General features: G+C 35.8%; 1 protein-coding gene across 9 annotated transcripts in view; it reads left to right on the top strand.

Moving 5' to 3' along the window:
• The window catches only part of PRKACB (protein kinase cAMP-activated catalytic subunit beta), a 103,151-nt gene that overhangs the window by 38,006 nt on the left and 42,051 nt on the right, over positions 1 to 23,094 (top strand). The window contains exons 1-2 of one of the 9 annotated variants that reach the window (XM_036444981.2): positions 12,160 to 12,278; positions 21,685 to 21,708. The exons of 3 other annotated variants lie outside the window; for them this stretch is intronic. In XM_036444981.2, the coding sequence (XP_036300874.1) occupies positions 12,269 to 12,278; positions 21,685 to 21,708 (34 nt within the window). In that variant the 5' untranslated portion in view covers positions 12,160 to 12,268. Of the gene's footprint in view, positions 1 to 12,159; positions 12,279 to 12,597; positions 12,914 to 21,684; positions 21,709 to 23,094 lie in introns of those variants that run through there. 5 more of the 9 variants (XM_036444982.2, XM_036444986.2, XM_036444984.1 and 2 more) reach the window with 5 other exon arrangements.

The following is a 23,094-nucleotide window of genomic DNA, read 5'->3' as shown; positions in this document are numbered from 1 at the left end:
GTTTATACAGTACCTTAATAGTTCTATAGAAGCTTATTGAGGTTTTGTGTGTTTTTTTCTCCATTTGAATTTTTTTTTTTAACTTCAAGGTATTTGAGAAAGAAAGTAAAGAATTTGTACAATGTTTTTTACTCTGAAGGTTTTCCTTATTTATAATTAATTCTTACTACATAGTAAGTTAATAGAAGAGGAATTTCAAATATCTTCAAGTTAATGGACTAATGAATATTGAAATAATAGTATATTATTAAAATTTACCAAGCAACAGAAGTTTATTACTCATTCTTTGCTCTCTATAAAAAAATCTTGTTTATGAATTTCAAAGATCTTTTAATTCAAAGTTCATTGAGGAATGAGTATAATACTGAACTTGTTTTTGTTTCATGAATACCTGTTCCTCAAAATAGTGGGTATTTAATAAATGTATCTTGAATAAGTATCATGAGCTTGTAATGATTAAATGTTATGTTTGAGCTATACTTTCATCATTTTAAAAGTGTATGGGGCCCTGAGACACATTTTATTTATTTATTTATTTTTTTATTTTTTAAATATATTTTATTGATTTTGTACAGAGAGAAAGGGAGAGAGATAGAGAGTTAGAAACATCGATGAGAGAGAGTCATTGATCAGCTGCCTCTTGCACACCCCCTACTGGGGATATGCCCGCAACCAAGGTACATGCCCTTGACCAGAATCGAACCCAAGACCCTTTAGTCCCCAAGCCGATGCTCTATCCATTGAGCCAAACCGGTCCCGGCCACATTTTAAATTATAAGTTGTGGAAGATATCATGAGCCATGACTTTTTTTTTCTTTGAAAAATCACACTGATAAAATGCTGCTGTTAACTTTTTTTATTGCAATGTCACAAAATAAAATAGGATTATGTACAAGTAAAATTAGGAGAACCTTGTAACCTTCAAATAATAGGCATGATACAAGAAAAACTAAAATAGTAACTGAGTGTTCATTAATCAAGTGTTCTTTAACTCTTCTGACTTTCATATCCCGAAAATATCCAATACACACAATAATTTTATATATGTAAGAATGAACATGGTGAGCTTACAGCTCTTGTTTCCTATTATGGAATCTGTTGATATAGAGGAGAAAATACTGATACAACAGAAACAAAGGAATCCTTTCAGTGCAAAATTCCAAGGTTTATTTTTTGTGATGAAAGCACAAAATTTTATTCGTTTATAGAATAAGTTATGGAGAGAGTTTTGACTATATGAAGATTTTATGCAAACCACATTCTTCAAAGCTACTCAGAGCAACTTACTTGCACAACTTGTTTGACAAGAAAAAGGAATGTAATATCTTTTGATAATAAATACTTGGAATATGATTGTTCCAAGAGTGCTATTTTAAGACATCAACTAAGCACAGAAGCTACAAGTAATATTTTAAAAAGTAGGTTCATAAACTATGGAGTAAAGATTAATTTATTTTTATGTAGTCCCGTTTGTTTATTTTCTTCTTAGTTTCCATTGTCCTAGGAGCTGTATTGGTAAAAATATTGTACGACATATATTTGATCTTTTGCTATCTATAGATTCTTCTAAGATTTTTCTGTTTTCCCATCTCATGTTTAAGTCCTTTATTAATTTTGAGTTTATTGTTGTGTATGGTGTAAGTTGGTGGTCTAATTTCATTTTTTTGCATGTATCTGATTAATAAAAGATAAGGACTGATGAAGAAAAAGGAACCCTCAGGCACTGCTGATGAAAATGCAACCTGGTGCAGCCACTGTGGAAACAGTATGGAATTTCCTCAAAAAATTAAAGATGGAACTGCCACTTGATCCAGTAATCCCATTTATAGGAATATATCTCTAGAAATCAGAAACACCAATCAGAGAGGATATATGCTTCCCCATGTTCATAGCAGCACAATAACTAAGATTTGAAAACAGCTTAAGTGCCCATCAGCAGATGAGTGGATTAGAAAACAGTGGTACATCTACACAATGGAATACTAGGCTGCTGTAAAAAAGAAAGAACTATTACTATTCGAAGCAGTGTGGATGGACTTGGAGAACATTATGCTAAGCAAAATAAGCCAGTCAGAGAAAGATAAATATCACATGATCTCACTCATTTGTGGAATATAATGAGCAACATAAACTGATGAATAAAAGAGATCCAGAGACAGAGAAATATCAAATAGACTGTGTCAAACCTCAGAGGGGAAGGGGATGGGGGGAATAAGAGATCAACCAAAGGACTTGTATGCATGCATATAAGCATAACCAATAAACACAGAGAGTAGGAGTTATGGCATGTGTTGGGGGGGTAGGAGTACCTGGGGAGAGGTCAATGGGAGAAAAGGAGACGTGTGTAATACTTTAAACAATAAAGAATTTAAGTTAAATAAATCTATATATGTAAAAGGCTAAGTAACCGGCCATCTGATTGACCAGTACATATGACATGCACTGGCAATTTAAAAATAAAAGTAGAGCCAGTGGGCGTGGCTCAGTGGTTGAGCATTGATCTATGAATCAGGAGGTCACAGTTCGATTCCCAGTTGGGGCACATGCCCGCATTGTAGGCTCAACCCCCAGGTGGGACACGCAGGAAGCAGCCAGTCAGTGATTCTCTCTCATCATTGATGCTTCTCCCTCTCCCTTCCTCTCTGAAACCAATAAAGGTATTGAAAGTAAATAAAAAAATAAACGTTGACTCGTGCATGCATGATACATATAAAGTTTTCGCTGGCACCAATCACATGCATGTGTTTTGATCTATCATTGTTGATAGTGAATTTGTTTGAAACTTGTATTATAGCTGAGACCGGTTTGGCTCAATGGATAGAGCGTCAGCTTGGGGACTGAAAGGTCCCGGGTTCGATTCCAGTCAAGGGCATGTACCTTGGTTGCAGGCATATCCCCAGTAGGGGATGTGCAAGAGGCAGCTGATTGATGACTCTCTCTCATAGATGTTTCTAACTCTCTATCTCTCTCCCTTCCTCTCTGTACAAAATCAATAAAATATATTTTAAAAAAATAAAAGAAACTTGTATTATAGAGAATAGCTATATTAAAATATTTCTGCTAATTAATTTCCTCTTACTGTGCACAAATCTGTGCACTGGGCCTCAAGTAAATAAATAAATACTATATTGAACAAATGAACAATTTTATATAGGATTCTTCAGATAGTTAAAATGGTTATAACAGCACACTTTATGTAGTCAAACATAAGTTTGACTTTTCAAAGCTCACAATCTTTAAGACAATTCACTTCCATGCTTATTTCTCAGACCATTGAATCTGTATAATTGTAACTTCTAAGCTCAAAGACCTTCCACGTTATCTTTTTATCTACTGTACTTTTCCACCAGCAACTATTCCATAAACTTCTGGATATAATGGTCAGTTTTTATTCATTTGGCAAACTCAAATTTTGAGTATTTACTACGTCAGTCTATGAACAAGTCTGGGAAGAAAAATATCTAGTTTTTACCCTCAAAAACAAGAGTAGGAAAAGGAAACAAAACAACAATTCAAGGCATAGTGAAATGGTTGCTTAAAAGTGTGTAAGTAGCTTGCTGTGGGCATTTAATGTAAGAAGAAATTAACACTAAAGAGAAGATGGGGCTTTGGAGAATACTGAAGAATGAATAGAATTTTCATTTTACAAAGTGAATAAAATTTTCAGACTCAAAGTGGGAAAAGGTTATTTTATTATAAGACAACTAGAGACCTGATGCATGAAATTCATGCAAGGGCCTTAGCCCCGGCCCCCACCTGCTGCTGCAGCCGCAGCCCATGCCCGCTGTGGCTTTGTTCAGAAGGAAAGACGCCTGGAAGGTCGTCTGGTCTAATTAGCATATTACACTTTTATTATTATAGACTAGAGGCCTGGTGTATGAATTCGTGCATGGGTATGGTCCCTCAGGGTGATCCGTGGAGATTGGGCCCTAGCTCGTGCCCCCAGCCTCACAGCTCTGCAGCCCCGCCTGACACCTATCTTGGCCTGGCACCACCCCCTCACCTGCTCCATCATCCGCCTGCAGAGAGATGGATTGGGGCCAGGCACCCCTCCACTGCCGCTGTTGCCGTCAGCAGGGCAATTGGCGGAGCTATTGGGCCCTCACTTACACCCACCTTGGCCTGCTGCTGCCCACTCACCTGCTCTACCATCCCACTCTTGTCAGGGCCCATTCAAACCGGCAGCACTTTCAATGCTGTCCGCTGCTACCACCATGTTTTCGTGCCACCCCCTGGTGGTCAGTGTATGTTATTGCAAGCAGTTGAACTCCCTGTCAAACTCCCGATGGAGGGGACAATTTGCGTATTAGGCTTTTATTATATAGGATAATACATAAATATGTGAAAATATTAAAATTTAGGATTTAAAGATATATTGATGATAAGATATTATCTGGAAAAGTGGGTTGTAGATATGATCTCAATACCATGGGGTATTGAGAAGGAACAGCCTTGACCAAGCTTCAGAGGATTTTGTTACCTAATTCCCCCAAGGTAATGGATGCCTAGCAACCTTACATTTACATAATTAAGTTGTTCACTGAAGTTCTTCCCACAGCAAAGATCTGCTTTAGGCCAACTGCTCCACTTATGTAGAGGAGCACTTGACAACTTTTTTTAAAATCAAAGTATAATTCATATACCATAAAACTCACTCATTATAAGTGTACAATTACTGATAAACAACAATAAATTGATAGAGTTGTGCAGTCACCATCATTTAGTTTTGGAACATTTTCATCACCCCTAAATTTATTTTGCACTCTTTTGCAATCAATTCCCACTTTCACTTCAGTCTCAGACAAACTCTGATCTGTTTTCTCTTCCTGCATATTTCCTTTTCTGGATACTTTGTGTAAATGGAATTATGCAGTATATAATCTATTGTTTCTGGCTCCTTTTACTTAGAATTGCCTTTTCAGATTCACCCATGTTATAGAACATATCAATAGTTGGTTCCTTTTTATTGTTGAATTGTACTATGTTGTTTGGATATAACATATTCTGTTTATCAGCTTAGCAATTGATGAATATTGTTGGATTGTTTCTAGTTTGGGATTATTTGCATAATGTTGCTATAAACATTTGTATACAAGTCTAGATGGACATGTTCTTTCATTACTCTTCAGTAGTTATCTAGAATAATAAAAGCATAATATGCTAATTAGACTGGACAGCCAAATGACCTTCCGGACATCATTCCATACGAAGTCTCTGCAGCGGGGGCTGAGGCAGAGGCTGTTAGGGGTGATCGGGCAGGCTGGGAAAGTGGTTAGGGATGATCGGGCAGGTGAGTGGTTGGGGTGATTAGGCAGGCAGGCAGAATTGGTTGGGGATGATCAGACAGGCAGAGGTGGTTGGGGGCAATCAGGCAGGCAGGCACGTGAGCAGTTAGGAGTCAGTAGTCCTGGATTGTGAGAGGGATGTTCCCCAAGGGGTCTCAGATTACGAGAGGGTGCAGGCCAGGTTGAGGGACATACTCCCACCCCTGTGTACAAATTTCATGCAGCAGTCCTCTAGTCTAGAAGTAAAATTGCTGGGTCATATGGTAAATTATGTTTATCTTCTTAACTTTCAGTTTTGTTTTTCCCCTAAGTGGATTTATCATTTTACATTCCTGTTGCTAAGGTTACAGTTTCTTCACAGCCTTGTTACCATCGGTATATTTTATTGTAGCTATTCAGGTGTGTGTGTAGCTATTCTCATATTTTATTGTGGTTTTCATTTTTGTATTTCGTAATGATTGATGATGAGCATATTTTTCATGTTCTTATAAGCCATTCCTATATTTACTTTGGAGAAATGTATTTTCAAATATTTTGCCCACTTTCAGAACTGAGGGATTTTTTGTGTGTGTCTTATTATCAAGTCTTAAGAGTTCTTTATATATTCTGAACACAAATTATCTGCCAAATACATAATTTGTAAGTATTTTTTACACTCTGTGACTTGTCTCATTTTCTTCAATGATGTTCTTGAAGAGCAAAATATTGTAATTTTAATGTAGTCCAACTGATATTTCTATTTTCTTTATGGATTGCACCTTTTGTGCTAAATCTTAAGAAATCTTTGTTTAAACCAAAGCAATAAAGATTTTTATTCTACATTTTCATCTAGAAATCCTTTATTTGAATTAAATTTTGTCTATATAATGTGAGGTATGGAGTGAAGATCTTTTTCCCCTCTTATGGATAGCTGATTTTATTGCACCGTTTGTTGAAAAGACTTTCCTTTTTCTATTGAATTGTCTTGGCACCTTTGTCAAAAATCAATTGACCATAAGTGTAAGGGTTCACTGCCGAATTCTAAGTTTTATCCCAGTGATCTATATATGTCTATCTTTATGCCAGTAATGCACTGTCTTGATTCCTGTAAATTTAAAATAAGTTTTAAAATCAATTATTGTAGTCCTCTAACTTTACTCTTTCCCAAAGTTGTTTTAGCTATCCTAGCTCTTTTCATTTCCATATAAATTTTGGCCTCAACTTGTCAGTTTCTGAAGGAAAGCTTACTAGGATTTTAATAGAGATTATATTGAAACTAGATAATATGCGGAGAATTGCCATATTAACAATATTTCATAAGCATGAAATACCTCTCTATTTATTTGAATGTTCTTTAATTTCTATTTCATGTTTTCTATCTTTAGGGAACAAGTCTTGTTAAGTTGATTCCTAATCATTATTTAAAATTTCTGTTAATACTATTGTGAATGAACTTGTTTCTTAATTTTATTTTTGGATTGGTTGTTCCTAATATATTAAGATGTTATTGATTCTTGTATATTGATCTCATATCCTATGATACTGATAAAGTTACTTATTAGCTCTAGTAGTTTCTTTGTAAAATTCCTAGAATTTTCCACATGTAGATTTGTGTTGTCCACAAATACAGTTTTATTTCTTTTTTACCAATCTATGCCTTTAATATCTTTTTTATATAATATAACCTCATTGCTCTGGCTGGGACCTCCAGGACACATTTGCTTAGAAGTGGTGAGTGCAGATATCCTGCCTTATTCCCAGTCTTTGGGGAAAAGATCCTGTCTTTTACCATTATATGGGGGTTGGCAAAAGTAGGTTTATGCTTAAGTATGCAAAATATAGATTTTATTCTTTTATTTTTATTTATTAATTATTGTTTTATTTTGTATTACAACTGTAGACCTACTTTTGCCTACCCATGAATATGATGTCAGCTATTCATTCACCCTTTGGTTCCGCCAGCATACACACACACACACATGCACACAGCCTTTATCTATTGAGGAAGTTCCTTCTAGTCCTAGTTTATTAAGAGGTTTTATCACAGGGAGTGGCTTTTTGGGTGCTTCTTCTACATATATTGAGATGCTTATGTTGGTTTGTTTTTTTTAATTCCATAATATGGTATATTTCATTAAATGATTTTCAGTGTTGAACCAAGCTTGCCTTCCTGAGATAAATCCTACATGGTCATGATTTGTTAACCTTTTTATATACTGCTATATTATTTGGTAATATTTTAATAAAGAGTTTTGCATTGTGATGTATTGGTCTGTAAGTTTCTTATTTATTTTTAATTAAATTTATTGGGATAACACTGATTAATAAAATTATGTAGGTTTTAAGTGTACAATTCTATAATGCATCATCTGTATGTTGCATTAAGTATTTACCTCCCCAAATCAGTCTTTTTCTGCCACCATATATTTGACCCCTTTACCCTTTTGTACCTTTCCTTCATACCCTTTTCTCTCTGATAACCATCAACTGTTGTCTGTGTCTACGAGTTTTTGTTGGCCTTGTTTGTTCATTTGTTGCTTTCAGTTTTATATTTCACACTAGAGGCCTGGTGCATAAAATTCGTGCACTGGCAGGGGAGAGGGGGTCCCTCAGCCCAGCCTGCATCCTCTCCAATCCGGGACTGCTGGCTCCTAACCACTCATCTGCCTGCCTGCCTGCCTTATCACCCCTAACCACCTCTGCCTGCCAGCCTGATTGCCTCTAACTGCTCCCATGCCGACCTGATTGCCCCTAACCAAAAGAGAAAGGGAATCAGGGAGAGAGACAGACATCGATTGGTTGCCAGTGCTCTGATCAGGGGTTGAACTTGCAACACAGTTATATGCCCTGACCTGGAATCAAACCTGCAACTCTTTGGTGCATGGGATAATGCTCCAACCAACTTAGCCACACCAGCCAGGGCTGTAATTTTCTTTTGATCTTGTCTAATTTTGGTGTCAGGCCTCCTAGAATTAAGTTAGGAAGTATTGCATCCTTCTCTGTATTCTGGAGGTGTTTCTGTAGGATTGGCATTATGTATTATATATCTGAATGTTTTATAGATTTCCCCAGGAAAGCCATGTGGACCTAAGCTTTGTGGGGGGAAATTGAATTACTAATTTCTATTTTTTTATAGGTCTTTTCAGATTTTTTTTCTTGAGTTTGTTTGGTAATTTGTATCCCTGTATGACTTTCTCCATTTTATCTAAGTTTTCTTATCTAATTGACCTGTTGTTTTTTCATTTCTAAATTTGGTAATTAGTATTTCTCTGTTTTGTCTTACATTGTTGAGCAGAATTCAATAGAACAGGAAAACATATGTCCAGAGAACATACTTTGAGTGACAAAATTGCCATCATTTTTGTTTCAATATTTTGGGGACTCTTTTGTTCAGTGCATTTCTAATTACTAAAGCTCCCAGATATATTGGCCCTTTTATCATTATGAAATATCCTTTTTTTTTTGTCTCTAATAATATTTCTTGACTTAAAGTCGATATAGTGATATAGGTGCTCTAGCTGTATTATGGTTATTGCTTGCATGGTATATTCTTTTCTCTCTTTTTTCTAGAAACTTACTTATATTTTTTTCATCTTAAGGGCTCTTGTAGAAAGTATTTAGTTGGACCTTACTTTTTTATCCAGTTTAATAATTCCTGGCTCTTGATCTACTAATATATTCACTCCACTCACATTTTATACAATTACTGAAATGGTTGGGTCTACACCTTCCATTGTGCTGTTTGTTTTCTCTATATCTTACAGATTTTTTTAATTGTTACTTCTCTCTTTTATGTTAAATATTTATAGGTTTTCATTTTAATTCTTCTTTGACTTTTTTAACTAAATAGCTAAAAAATATATTTTTAAGTCTTTAAGATATATTTAAAACAGACATTTATGTTGAAAGTATTACCTATGTCCCCTTCCAACCCCCATTGCCCCCTTCTAGCCCCAGGCCTTCTCCACCCTATTGTCTATGTCCATGGCTTAGGCGGACATGTATACAAGTCCTTTGGTTGATCCCTTCCCACCCACCCACCCATCTTCCAAAATGTATTTTTAATAGTGATTTAGTGCATTTTATATTGTCACAATCTACTTTAGGATAGTACTGACTTAATTCTAGTAAAATACAGCTGCTTTGATACAACATAGCTCAATTTCTTCTACAGTTTTGTGTTATTATTTTCACATATATTATATATTTTTTATTAACCCAATAATTCACTGTTAAAATTATTGTCTTAAAATGTTTAGTCCTTTAAAGTACTTAAGAGAAGAAAACATTAAAAATATGTATTTACATAATCTTTTTAATATAAATTTACCATTCTTATTCTCTTCATTTTTTTCCCTGTCAACTTCAGTATTGGCTAGTGTCTTGTCATTTCCTTTTAGCCTGAAGGACTCCCTTAAGTATTTCTGCTTGCAACAGAAATTGTTGGGTTATCTTGGAATTTTATATTTTTCCTTAGATTTTCGAGGCTAGTGTTCCCAGGTGGAGAACTGTAAAACTAGTTTCTGTTTTCTTTTAGCACTTCGAATATATCATTCCATTGCTTTCTGGTCTCTTTTACTTCTATTAAAGTCATAATTAATTATGTTGCTTTTTTCTTATACTTGATTACTAATTTTTCTCTTCTTTCAAATATTTGGAAATGATGTGTGCAAGAATTGAACTCTTTCTGTTTATCCTACTTGGTGTTAATTAAACTTCTTGTAGGTTAATATTTTCCATCAAACCCGGGCATGTTCAGCCATTATTTCTGTAAATATGTTTTCTTTCACCTTTGTCTCTATCCTCTCCTCCTAATTCCCATTACATATTTGTTGGTAACTTGAAGCTCTATTTGTTTTTCTTTTGTTATTTGTTCTCTGTTTTCTTCAGACTGGATGGTTTCTATTGATGTATCTTCAAGTTCACTGATTCAGTCTTTTTGCACTTCTCAAATCTGCTGTTGGGCCTGTGTAGTAAGTTTTAAAATGTGGTTATTGTATTTTCCAAGTCTATAATTTTTGTCCTAAATAATTTTTCTTTCCATATTAAATAATTGTTGTATCATTCACATCATATTTTCCTTTAATTCTTTAAACCCAGTTTTCTTTTATTCTCTTGACACATTTAAATAGTTGTCTTGAAATATTTTGCTTGTTAAATCTTATATGTGAGCCCATTCAGAGACATTTTCTACTGACTGTGTTTTTTCCCTCATTATGGCTTATATAATGTTTGTGTCAAAATAAGGACTTAAAAAAAACATATTTTTGTAGTAGCTCTGGATTCTGATTATTTTTTCTCCCCTGAAGGGTGTTTTTATTCATATTTTGTTTTGTTTTAGTCTATGGACTGCATCTCCCATGGTGTCTGCCTACTGATTTCTCTGTAGGGTTTACCCTGTGTCTGCATAGCTTTGTTGTTAGTTGGTGGTTGATCAAACGTTGTATTCACACACTTTGAGCCAGTTTGTGCTGATGGAGTGGTTTGTGGGTGGGGGAAGCTATCCCATTGGGGAGACCCATGTTTTAACTTGCTGCTGGGCCTAGCTGGGCCTCCCCAATGGGATAGCTTCCTAGTCAGCCAGGTATATGCGGAGAGTCTCTCTAGGCCCTCTCTGCCTCTCTAATTTCCATTTTCCTTTAAATTTCCTGCTAGACCACTAACTAGTCTGCTGCTTACCCTTACCAAGGCCACACTTCAGATTACCAAAGCTGGACACTTCTCTGTTCTTTTCCTATGATTTGCTTTTTTTTTTTTTTTTTTTTAATAACATCACTCGTTTGGGGGTTTTGGCCTCCCCTTCAAATCAAGGCAGCCCTCTCGGGTGGTTAAGCTGCTAGGTGACATGGCCACCCCCACCCTGATAGGAAGAGCTAGTATACTGACCGAGCTGTGGGGGAACAGGAGCAGCACCAAGCAAGACCACCCAAGAGTCCCACTGCTCTTATGCTTCATAAATAAACGCTTCTCAGTTTGCTTGTGATTGCTGAGTTTTCAAAGCCATGAAGTTGTTTTTGTTTTTGACAATTTTGTCCAGTTTCATAGTTGCTTCTTGGGGATAAGATTTGCTGAGTTACTTATTCCCCCATCACTGGGACTCCTGTCTTACCTGGCAACTTTTTTTTAAAATGGCAGGTTCAGCCCTAGCTGGTTTGGCTCAGTGGATAGAGTGTCAGCCTGGGGACTGGGTGGGGGGGACCTGAGTTCAATTCCAGTCGGGGGCACGTGCCTCGGTTGTGGGCTCAATTCCCAGTGGGGGGCATGTAGGAGGCAGCCGATCAATGATTCTCTCTCATCATTGATGTTGCTATCTCTCTCTCCCTCTCCCTTCCTCTCCGAAATCAATATATATATTCAGCGGGGAATATATATAAATATATAAATATGTAAATATAAAAAATATATATTTGTTTTTAATTTATTTTTTAATGGCAGGTTCACTTGCTGAAGTTGCACTTATGGCACTATCCTGTGAATCATGTGTACCATGGTGGTACAAACTTTAGGTCTCTGGGATTCAGAAAAGCCTGTTCACCATTCTGTCCAGCCTGCCCACCTTGCTATACAGTCTGTCATCTTAATCCTGTTTGATGTAAGGAATCGTGCACTTCAGCAGTGATTGCCAGTAACTGTAGTGTGCCCCCCCCCCTTTTGCAAAGCACCTACGTGGCATCTGACACTGTAATGTTGAATTTAATAGAAGTATATAAACAAGTTATTTTATGATCTCCTTTATAGATAAAGATATATAAAGCTATATATTTTGTCTTATCCATAATGCAGAATGTTTAAATGGTTAACATTTGTGGTGCAGCGTAGCTCGATGGCTCATGAAAAATGAAAGCTATCAGCGATTTGGGCAATGAGATTCATCGCCAATAGTTGCTAGCAATTGCACACAGCATTTTAATATCAGTGAGGTCTGCAGCCAGCAGTAAGAGCTGCTGTAATTGAAAGGCGTTTAGGTGCAATCATTCCGCTGTTCGTTCCTTGCCAGGTTCAACATGGGATTGTGTGAGTATTTGAAGAAAACAGCAATTTTTTAAAAAAATATCTTTGAAACATGTAAGAAGGGTAAATACGTGCTTAAATCTAAGAGATGTGGTAATTCGACAATCATGTGGCTCTAGAATAAAACAGTATTGTATTTGTCTCGGTTGATTAAAGCGTTAGAAAAGCTACTCCTTGGTTACATGTGAACCGATAATGCTGGTCTAATGTTGCCGTGGTAACAACTCATGCTGATATAATTGAGAACATCTTATACATCCTGCTTCGAATATTCTCTCCCTGCCATTTTGACTTGTTCTAGTGGTATTTGAAAGAAGCTAGGATAACTAGCTGGAGGGAAATTAAATCCGGTCAGATGCATCTTTGGCATTAATTTGATGTTTGCTAGCGATATCTATCTCGTGCTGTGCAGTTATGCTTTGCTTCCAGGGCTTTTCTTTCTAAAACAATAGACGGCTCTTTTCATCGTCTGTGTGCTGCATGTTCCAGTGTGTGTGTGTGTGTGTGTGTGTGTGTGTGTGTGTGTGTGTGTGTTTACACCCTCGGCTTCCACCTCTAGAGATTAGCATAGCTCCCTTTGCTGCTGGGCTGTTGTTTTGAGCAATATGTTTTGGAAAGGTTGGTTTTCATCATGAGTGGTAAGTATGCTCTCTGAGACTCTGCAGCTTTGTATTTTTAAAAAATATTTAATTACAAGAGGAAACATGTATTTTAAAGGAGCAGTTATAGCCGGAGCTATAATAAATTACAATTTCTGTGATGCTTTTACATTTAGGCATTATACTTCATTTGCTTTTAAAATCCATTCAGAATTGTAAAAATTAATGCTGTTGATAGTCAATGTATATAATCAGTTCCTAGATTTCTTTAGGTTTGATTTGTTATATTTATTAGGTACTGTTGCTATGAGTTACGTTATAAATTAGTGAGTGAAAAGACCTACCCTCATAAGAGGAATGTTTTTGAATCTGATCCTGAAGATAAACTTTCTTTTTACTAGCTATGTCATTCTAATATTTTTGTTAGCTCCTTTTTAATTATATAAAAAATACTAATCTTGCATAATATGTTGCTAACATTTTAATGACTTATTGGTTGCTTTTGTGTATACTTCATTGAGAAACAGAGATTTAGTGATGAAACAAGTGTGTACATTTTGGTTTTGGAAGCTTTGTTAAAATTTTTCAGAAATAATGTTTTGGGAAAAATAATTTGTTAGAATAAGTACGCTTGTGATAATTGGTTTCATTTTGTTTTTATAATATGACATATTTTCAAATGTCCCAAAAATGGTTTTTGAGAAAATATACTATAGTATATACTACAGTTTATCACAGGGTGAACGCCATTCACTGTAAGCCAAACCTGCAGCTAAAAATAGATATCCTGTTGTTAGTGTGAGAAATACTTGCTTAGAGCACAATTCATTAGTATCTTTTGTATTCACTAAAAAAAAAAGAGGATATTTATAAGTTAATCTTTGAATCCTATTTTTTAAAGGCAGTGTTATATGTTTTTAAATAGTCTATAATTTACACTTAAAAGATTTGGAATTGAAATTCAGAACCTGAGAAAGTAAAATTTGTGCTGTATGATGATATAAGTCAAAATAGATCGACCTCTTTCCCATAACTGAAGATCACCTCATTATTGCCAATAAGTATTTTTATCCTGCTATAATATAACATAAACCTCATCCTCACCGTTACATGTTTGTTTATGGAATGATATTAGACATTAAAAGATAATGTTTACATGCAAAATATTAAGAATTAAATGTTATTTGTTATTATCTTGTTAATAGCTAGTTACTTCTGGTCTAGTGTTTTAAATTTGGGCTAATATGACAAAATCAACATGTTAACATTCCTTAGAATTTCTATGGCTATCAAAACTGAATATACTTAGTTATACTTAAAACATTCAGATTTCTCTGAATCTGGCCAATGTGTGTTTTCTCTTTGAAAGTTCAAATTATAACAGAATCTTTAGATAAACCACTGTGGTGTTGTAGAGATTTTACAATTGGAAGTGTTGATTTTAGCTGAAGAAAATTATTGGTGCTTCTTTGCTACTTTATTTCTCTTTCAAGAAAGCTCTGGATTAGTCAGGTACTGTTTAATAGACTTGATCATATCGCCATGTCCTTATAGCCTTTTCTAGAGGAATCAGAGCAATCACAAATAGACTTTTTGATTTTTCCAGGATTGTTCAATTTTTACTCATGTTATAAGTGGTTAAAGGTTTAGCTATTTCAAAATGTGGAAAATTACAAATGGAGTGTAGTTTTCTTTGTAGAAATAAGCAAATGCTAAGTCTAGAGCTGTACATTTGGTACTTGTGTACATGTGGTGTATATATATATATATATATATATATATATATATATATATATCCCCTTTCTCCTTCCTGCCTACTAAGTGTTAGTTTTCTTAGGAATCTTTGTCCCTCTTTTAATGCTACGGTCTCTCTGAATTATTTCATCCATGCCCACATTGTCATTTGTTACCAGAACATTGAATTCAAAACTGAATTCTCTTCATCCCAAATCAGCTCCCTTTTCATCGATTCTGATGTTTCTTAATGACCCCGCTGTCTATGCAGGAGCATAAAACAGAAGCCTGATAGTCATTCCTGACTTGTTTCTTACCCCCAAGCATGCACATGTCATTAATTTCTACTGAATTTACATCAGAAATGGGCTCGGAAATTCATTTTCTTTAGTCTCACTGACACTGGAAATGCTTTTAGATCAGGGTTCTGTGTCTTTCAGTTCTACTGCAGGAACTACTCACTGTCTCTCAGCCTTCATTTTATATCCCTCCCGACCATTTTCTGTGCTGCCATTTCCTAACCCAACATGAAACTTTCAGTTACTCCTGTTTTCTCTCAGATAACCATTAAACTCCTTAGTAGGGCATACAGGATCCATGACCTCCTCTTCTGGCTTTATTTGCATCTCATAAAATTCTGACCTAGTCATACATGACTACATCACATATTATTCCTTGCTACCTTTCTGTATTTATATCATACCATAAAAATTCTGAAAACCACATGTGCTTTTTAGTGCCTATGTCATTGACTTCATAGAGTTTGGTGACACACACCCCCTCCCCCCCGCAACTCCCAAAGCAAGCTTATAAACTGTAATAATTCTTTGTAATGTAATGAAATTATATATTAGCATGTCGGTTTCCAGTTGCCAACCTTTGAACTTCTTAAGAGTACCATGCTCATCGGTGTATTTCTAGTAGTTACCCCAGTGCCCCGAACACGGTGATAAGCTCATACGTTCTTATAGAATAGTCAAGGGACTAAAAATTACCAATTTTTACATATTTGAACACTTCTTAACATTATCAATAAAAAATACCAGCTATTTTTTAAATTTTTTGTTTTGGTTCATATAGTTATCAGAACCTACATAGCAACATTCCAAATGAAAACTCTGATTGGTCCACCTGTAGTTAAAAGCAAATCTCCAGAGAAGGCATTAATCTTTAGGATTTACAGAAAAGTTATAGACTTGAGCAAAGCACTTAATTAATTCCCCTGTCTAGATCTTCATTAAATATCAAAGAACACAAAAATGGGGAAAACAGTGCATCCGTTCTGAAATTAAGGAAGGAAACTTTGCCAGTACAGTATCAGATTGATGATCAGACACCAAAATTTAACTAGCAGTTTTACTTTGAGTAGCTTGCTTTATGGGAAATAAATAAATAGTAGTTTCACCCTCACAAGCTTGGAGGGATGAGGCTTATAAGAAAGACTGTTAGGGAGATAAGTGGCAGATCCAATATGCTGATTACTTTCATCTAAAACAGTTATAGTGAGACAACCAAAAATGTGTTAGCTATTCAGTTGAAAAAGTGGCCTTTCTTCTTCCAGATGTGACAGGGCTTTTCTGTGAAGTTTGGTGATGTCACCCCTAGTAAGAAACCTATAGTCAGGCCTGCCTGCATTCCCACTTCGGAAAGTCACTGGATTATTTAACTGTTAATGTAAATATGTGGAGATGAGAGGATCCACCTTACTTGGGGGACGTTTGAAAGTTTTGAAAGGCTTCTCATTGTTTATGAATGAATAAGCAAGAAAAACAACAGCATGGAGCCTATGAAAAGAGATTGTGCATCATTAAAGAATAAAATCACAGCCTTCGTAGGAAGAAACTGGAGTTATGTTTAGAAAATATTTGTGGGGGGGGGGAGGCAGATTTAAAAATAAGAAATCACTGCTAGTGTTGAATTCTTGAAATTTTCAAGTGAACATGGAATATAACACAAGAAATTCGAATGAAAAGAGAGCTGGTTAGGAGGCATGAATAGAAAAGAAGCAATAATGATACAAAGTAAGGTTATAACAAAATGAATCTGGCATTTGCAGAGTCTAAAGCTGCATTAGAGGCAGGAAAGACGGAAATAGTAATCACTGCAGGAAAGGAAATTAATCATGTGAAGAAGTAGCATGATAAAACCTACCAGAATGTAGGGGAAATGGATAGGATAGAAATTTTGAGATGAGATGAAAGTCTAAGTTGGATAAAAGTAGGAAACTCTACAAATTAATTGAATAGCATTCCCAAAGAACAGGTAATGACTAATAGAACAGAAGCAATGATACTAAGTCATTGATATATATGATATATATGATTAGGAAAGTTGAAGACAAACCTGAATTTGTATATTGAAAGAATTCATTGAGTTTTGACAATGATTAACAACAACAAAACCAACAGCCAATTATATCCTGATGGAAGTTTTTAACTTCAAGAATAAGGGGGGGGGGGGGGAATGAATGTCACAAACTTTCAAGTCTCTTTGCCTCGTATACTTAATACAAAGTTTCTCTTATACAGAAAAAGAAATCCAAAAATTGGAGACTTGATAATTAGAAAATCCTTCCTAGAGCAAAAATTAATGGATCCAACAGCTCCTAGAAATACTGAATAAAATAAAGCAAGCATCCCTCTGAATGAATACCTGAACTTACAAGAATGTAATAGAAACACCCAGTGTGCAGAAAGTGAAATGGTAGGTGGAAACCAGAACTGTAAGAGGGAGCATACCTGACCACTCCAAGGAGATTTTCATACCTTGGTAACCAAAGTGCTTTGGTGCTAAATGGCCTCACAGAGACAGAAAACCATTTCTTTGATCCATACAACGTGGGATTTCTTAGACCCCTCTATAAAGCTAGGATCCTCAAGGGATTACAGTCTCAGCAAGAGAATAGATTAGAAATTAAAACTCCTCTGCTGACCCTGGGAGAAAATGAGGAAGCTTGTGTTTCTTGGCTTGGCTTCCTAGGGGCAGGGGAGGGGTGTGCACTCCTGGGTGTGAGATGCCTGTCCTGGGAGTTTGTGATCAATTGCCTCTCCTCCAGTAGATTTAAGGTTTTAATCTGTATTAATGGTGTGGTCCAGAATTGCCAATAATATAAAGCAGTGATTTTCAACCTTTTTCATCCAGTGGTACACTTAAACTAATTATCAAAATAATTCAGCACACCCAAAAAGTATTTTTTTGCTGATCTGACAAAAAGAAAAAAAAACAGGTATAATTATGATTCATTTACACCAGGTGGCTATTATTGTATTGGCTTTGGCCATTTTTTAATTTGACAGGAAAAGAGGTCAGTGCCCCTAACTAAATAGTCATGTATTGCATGATTTAAAAATTCTTGCAGCACACACACAATAGAAGTTGAAAATTGCTGAGGTAAAATACATTATTCCTAGAGTTCCAGGCTAGTAACATTCACTGGAAGCCAGGCAGTGAATACAAAACATCTTCTAGTCAAGCCCTGCAGGTTTCTCAGATAAAAGCCCCCCTGGAGCCTGGCCAGCATGGCTCAGTGGTTGAACATCGACCTATACGCCAAGAGATCACGGTTTGATTTCTGGTAGGGCACATGCCTGGGTTGTGGACTCCATCCCCAGTGTGGGACATGCAAGAGGCAACCAATCAATACTTCTCTCTCATCATTGATGTTTCTATCTCTCTTTCCTTCTCCCTTCCTCTATGAAATCAATAAAGATATATTTGGGACGGGGTGGGGAGTGGGGAAAGACCCACTGGATTTTGAGTTCACAATCCCAAATCAACACACATACACGCACATATAAATTATATTCAGCAGATTCAACTGGATCAGACCCTGTCAGGAATACCAGAGAGTAGAAGTGTTACACACAGATTACCATTTAAAATGAATAAAAACATAAAAATATAAATTGAGAGAAAAAATTGTGTGCACCTCCTAACAGAGATTCAAAATATATAACACAAATGGACCCATCTAGAGGAAGAAATTATAACTATAAGGTTTATAGATATACATAGAGAAAATTCTCTTCCAGTAATTGGAGAATACACAGAAATATATAGATCACTTACAAAATTGATAGTACAACTAAAAAAATTAAAAATATTTTATAGAATAGATATATTAGGCTATGGTATCTGACCATAAAGCAATTAAGTTTAATTGATAATAAAAGGCTAATTAAAAAACAAACAAATATTATATCTCTGAATTTTAAAAGTTCAAATAACTCACAGGCCAAGAATTAACTAAATATAAATTTAAAATTCAACTATGCATCAAAACATTTAGGATGCAGCTAAAATGGATTTAGAGACAAAAAATTTAGAGATAAAAAATGTTAATGCTTATATTAGGAAAGGATAAAGATATTCTTGATTCAATGTAAGTATTCAAGTAAACAAAAAATAAAAAGCACAGTGTGGTTAGTCAAAAGAAGAAAATATTTAATAAATACATTAGCAAAAATCAGTGGAATAGAAAATAAAGATAAATGAGAGCCAAAGGTTAGTGCATGGAAAGGACTTAAAATAACTGATGAGAACTGTACCCATTTAAGATGTAATCAGTTAAAAGCCTTACTCAAGCTTATTAAAATTAGGACTGGACTGTTTTACAATCAAATTCTGGGAAATAGCCAAAGAACAAAAATTTCAATCTTTTGCAAAATCTTCCAAAAAAATTGAGAGGGGGAAAAAAAAGATATTTTTAAACTTATTTAACTCCAGTATTGCTTTACAAATAAAATGTGGAAAAAGAAAATTAGAAACATTTTTCTGAAGTTAGAAATAGGAAAAGAATACTTATTGTCTGTTTCTGTAGTGATAGCCATAACCTATACATTAACACAAGAAAGACAAGGGGAACAAAATTGTCATTACTTACAAGTGATATGTGATTGTCTATATAGAAAATTCAAGAGAACATATGAATGTTATTTTATAATTAACTAGAGGCCTGGTGCACGAAATTCATGCAAGGAGGAGTGCCCTCAGCCCACCCTGCATCTTTTCCGATCCAGGACCCCTCGAGAAATGTCTGACTGCTGGTTTAGGATCGGGCAGTCGGACATCCCTCTCACAATCCAGGATCACTCGCTCCTAACTGCTCACCTGCCTGCCTGCCTAATCAGCCCTAATTGCCCCCCCTGCTGGCCTGGTCACGCCCAACCCTCCCCTGTTGGCCTAGTTGCCCCCAACTGCCCCTCCTCTGCCAGCCTGGTCACCTCTAACTGCCCTCCATTGGCCTGATCACCCCTCCCTGACCCCACCCCCACCTGCCTGGTTGTCCCTAAATGCCCCCCCACTGGTCTAGTTGTCCCTCACTGCCCCCCTCTGCCGTCCTGGTCACCCCTCTCTGACCCCCACCCACTGGCCTGGTCACCCCCAACTGCCCCCGCTGTAGGCCTGGTCACCACATGCAGCCTGTTTGGTCATCCATTCAGTTGAGATGGTTGCTTAGGCTTTTAAATATATAGATAACAGTCTGGTAGCATTGTCAGATATAAGATTAATATATAAGCATCAACAGTGTACTGTACATCAGCAACAAACAGAAACAGTGATTTTTAAAAACCTCCCTTTTACAGTATCAACCAAAGCTCTAAGAACCTATAAATACATCATGAATCTAATAAAAGAGTAATAAGACTTGATGAACCAAGAGGTCATAGGTTGATTCCTGGTCAGGGAACATGCATGGGTTGTGGGCTAGATCCCCAGGAGGGGGCGTGCAGGAGGTAGCCGATCAATGATTCTCATCATTGATGTTTCAATCTCTCTCACCCTCTCCCTCCTTCTCTGAAACGAATAAAAATCTATTTTAAAAAGAAAACTTTAAAAAGAGATATTTACCTAATCTTTAACAAGAAGTATGATTTAATCACCATTAGATTAGCAGAAATCCATGTTGTAAGGATATGGAACATCAGGGATATGGTGGCAATTACCATCTAGTTAAGTGGACAGTGTATATACCCTATCATGTAGGGAGCCACTCCTAGCTCTATACAGCCTGCCAACAAGACAGGATATTAAGAATCAAAGGAAAAATCTTTAGCACATGTGATATTCCTCTGAGAAAAATGCCTTCAGTGAACAATTATGGAAGTGAAGTGCATTTCAAAGAAAATTTCAGATTGCCTGGGTCATTAATTTTATAACTGTTTTTTTTAGTTTAAGTTTTTATTACAAAATCCTGTAGGGAACATTTCCAATCAAACATGGCTTGGATGGCCTAAAAAATCCGCAGCATCTCTAATAGAGAGCAAGTTGGGAGAGAAAGCAAGTACATGTAATTAGTTGTGTATAGTACACTGTGGATTCCTAGTATGTCCCTCTGTCCTTGTAGGCACTAGTTGAGTTAATGTGTTTCTTTTTATAATTTGATCATTTAAATAGATGTTTCGCCAAAAGTTTTTATATTTTTTTACAGTTTACTGAAAGTTAGTCAATTATATTCTTCACTTGTAAATAAGACTTGATAAGGAATCAATTAAAAAGAGCATAAGAAGAGCAGAGTGAAGTAAGATGAATGTCACAATAGGAAATGTAGCTTTTATTGCCTGTAAATTTCCAAGTACTTATGTGCGGCTTGGTACACGACTTCTGGATATCTCCACCTACTAAAGTGGGCATGGTCTCATCCACTCGGCTGCAGAAATTCATTTACAGCAATTAAAGGTCTTTGTACCCAATATCATTTTTTAAGGCTACAGTGAATTTGCTTTCTATGAACATGTTGGAATATGGTGAAGCCAATAAAGTGTCCCTTCAGCAAAGTGAATACAATTGCTCTTCAGGTAAAGGAGTAGCATATGATAATTCATTAACACATTTCTAGAATTGGGTTTTATTGGTTAAAAATATATACATATATATGTATACACAAACTTACCAATATACATACAGAGAAAGTGTTGTAATATTTATAGAAAACACTTGTAAATTTGTATGCTCAAGTATTTTTGGTTCTATTTCTGTGTATAAATATAATAGTAAACATATATGGATGGATAACTTCTTTCAGGCCTGTTATTGGATGTGATATTTATCTGTTTAATTTATTCTCTTTGATCAAGCACGCAAATCCTCAGAAGCATCTGGTAGGAAACCACCTTTTACAGAATAATTCTGTTACTTTGATTGCTATATGTTTGGTTTTTATGAGGAATGTTGTGACAACTAGAATGTTTTATATTTAGTTTACTGAAAATATTTGTGTTGTAGCATGTGTGTGGGAGGGTATTCTTAGAAATAACAAATACAGAACTCTAAAGAGGTGGGTGTTTGAAGTATGGGGTATAGAAAATTAACTATTTCACTTTGCAGAGGTTTTGGAAAGGATTGTACTGTTCTTTGTTGATAGAACTTGGTATTTTTATAGGTAATTTATCTCAGTTTCCATCCTGTTCAGTGCTTTCGATAAGTAAAGAATGAAATAATTGAATTATAAAGTGATTAGAGAGCCCATGAATTACAATCTGTGCAGTAAAATACTATAAACTATGATTACAAAAAACATACTATTAAATATAATTGCTTTAATACCTAACACTTGCTCTTTCCATAAGCCCCTTCCTTTATTCACTACATAGATAGTCATCAAGGTTTAAAATATTCAGGTCTCTAATCTCCAGTTATCCCTCCTTATTCTGGCTCCCTTATTCCTTAGCAAGTGATCTTGCCTCCTATTTCCCCGAAGAAATAGAGCCTAGCAACTATGAATAACTCCGTTTACTCCAGTTCCTTCCCACACATTGACAAGCATCGCCATGACAAAAATTGCCTCCATGATCGGACACCTGCCTGCCTATACACTTTATACCTCCCTCTGCTGCAGCCTTATACCCTCAGCTGCACCTATGACAAGTCGGTTGCCATTTCCTGGATAAACCACGCTTCTTCCTCCAAGCCTTTTTACACAAGAGCAGCTCAGCCTGGAATGTCTTCTCCGTCAACTCATGTGCCAAAGAAACTGTCCTTCAAGATTTAGCACAAATGCTGTGTCAGCTATTTTGCCTTACCTTCACTCCCCAAGAGTTTCCTCTTTCAAGCTCACATAGCATCTTATAATTTTCTTAGTTGTCCTTGTCACATTCCAGGGTAATGGTTCTATCTCCCCATCAGCTTCTCATCTCCTTCAATAATGGAGATGCATTTATTCTTTGTAGTGTTCCCAGAATCTAGCTCAGTTTCAGGCACCACTAACCAGGGCTCAGTACATGTTGCTGGAAAGATGGTTAAACCAGCACCAAAGAAGTAAAATGCCTGAACGACACGAATGCCTTTCAGGAGGGAAATAATTTAATTATTTAAATTTAATTTAGTTAAATAATTAATTTATTATTAAATAATTTAAGTAATTTTAAAGTGTTAAAATTCAGAGTAGCTTTCCTCAGTAAAGTTTTGAATAAATAACGGAAGTCCAGAGATGGTACTGTAATAGTTATAGGATATATATTTCGACATATGTTACTTAATATTATTAG

Source organism: Pipistrellus kuhlii, unplaced genomic scaffold, assembly GCF_014108245.1.
Source record: "Pipistrellus kuhlii isolate mPipKuh1 unplaced genomic scaffold, mPipKuh1.p scaffold_m20_p_2, whole genome shotgun sequence".
Taxonomy (NCBI): Eukaryota; Metazoa; Chordata; class Mammalia; order Chiroptera; family Vespertilionidae; genus Pipistrellus; species Pipistrellus kuhlii.
Note: the sequence above shows the minus strand (reverse complement) of the source record. Positions and strands in the feature narration are given on the sequence as shown.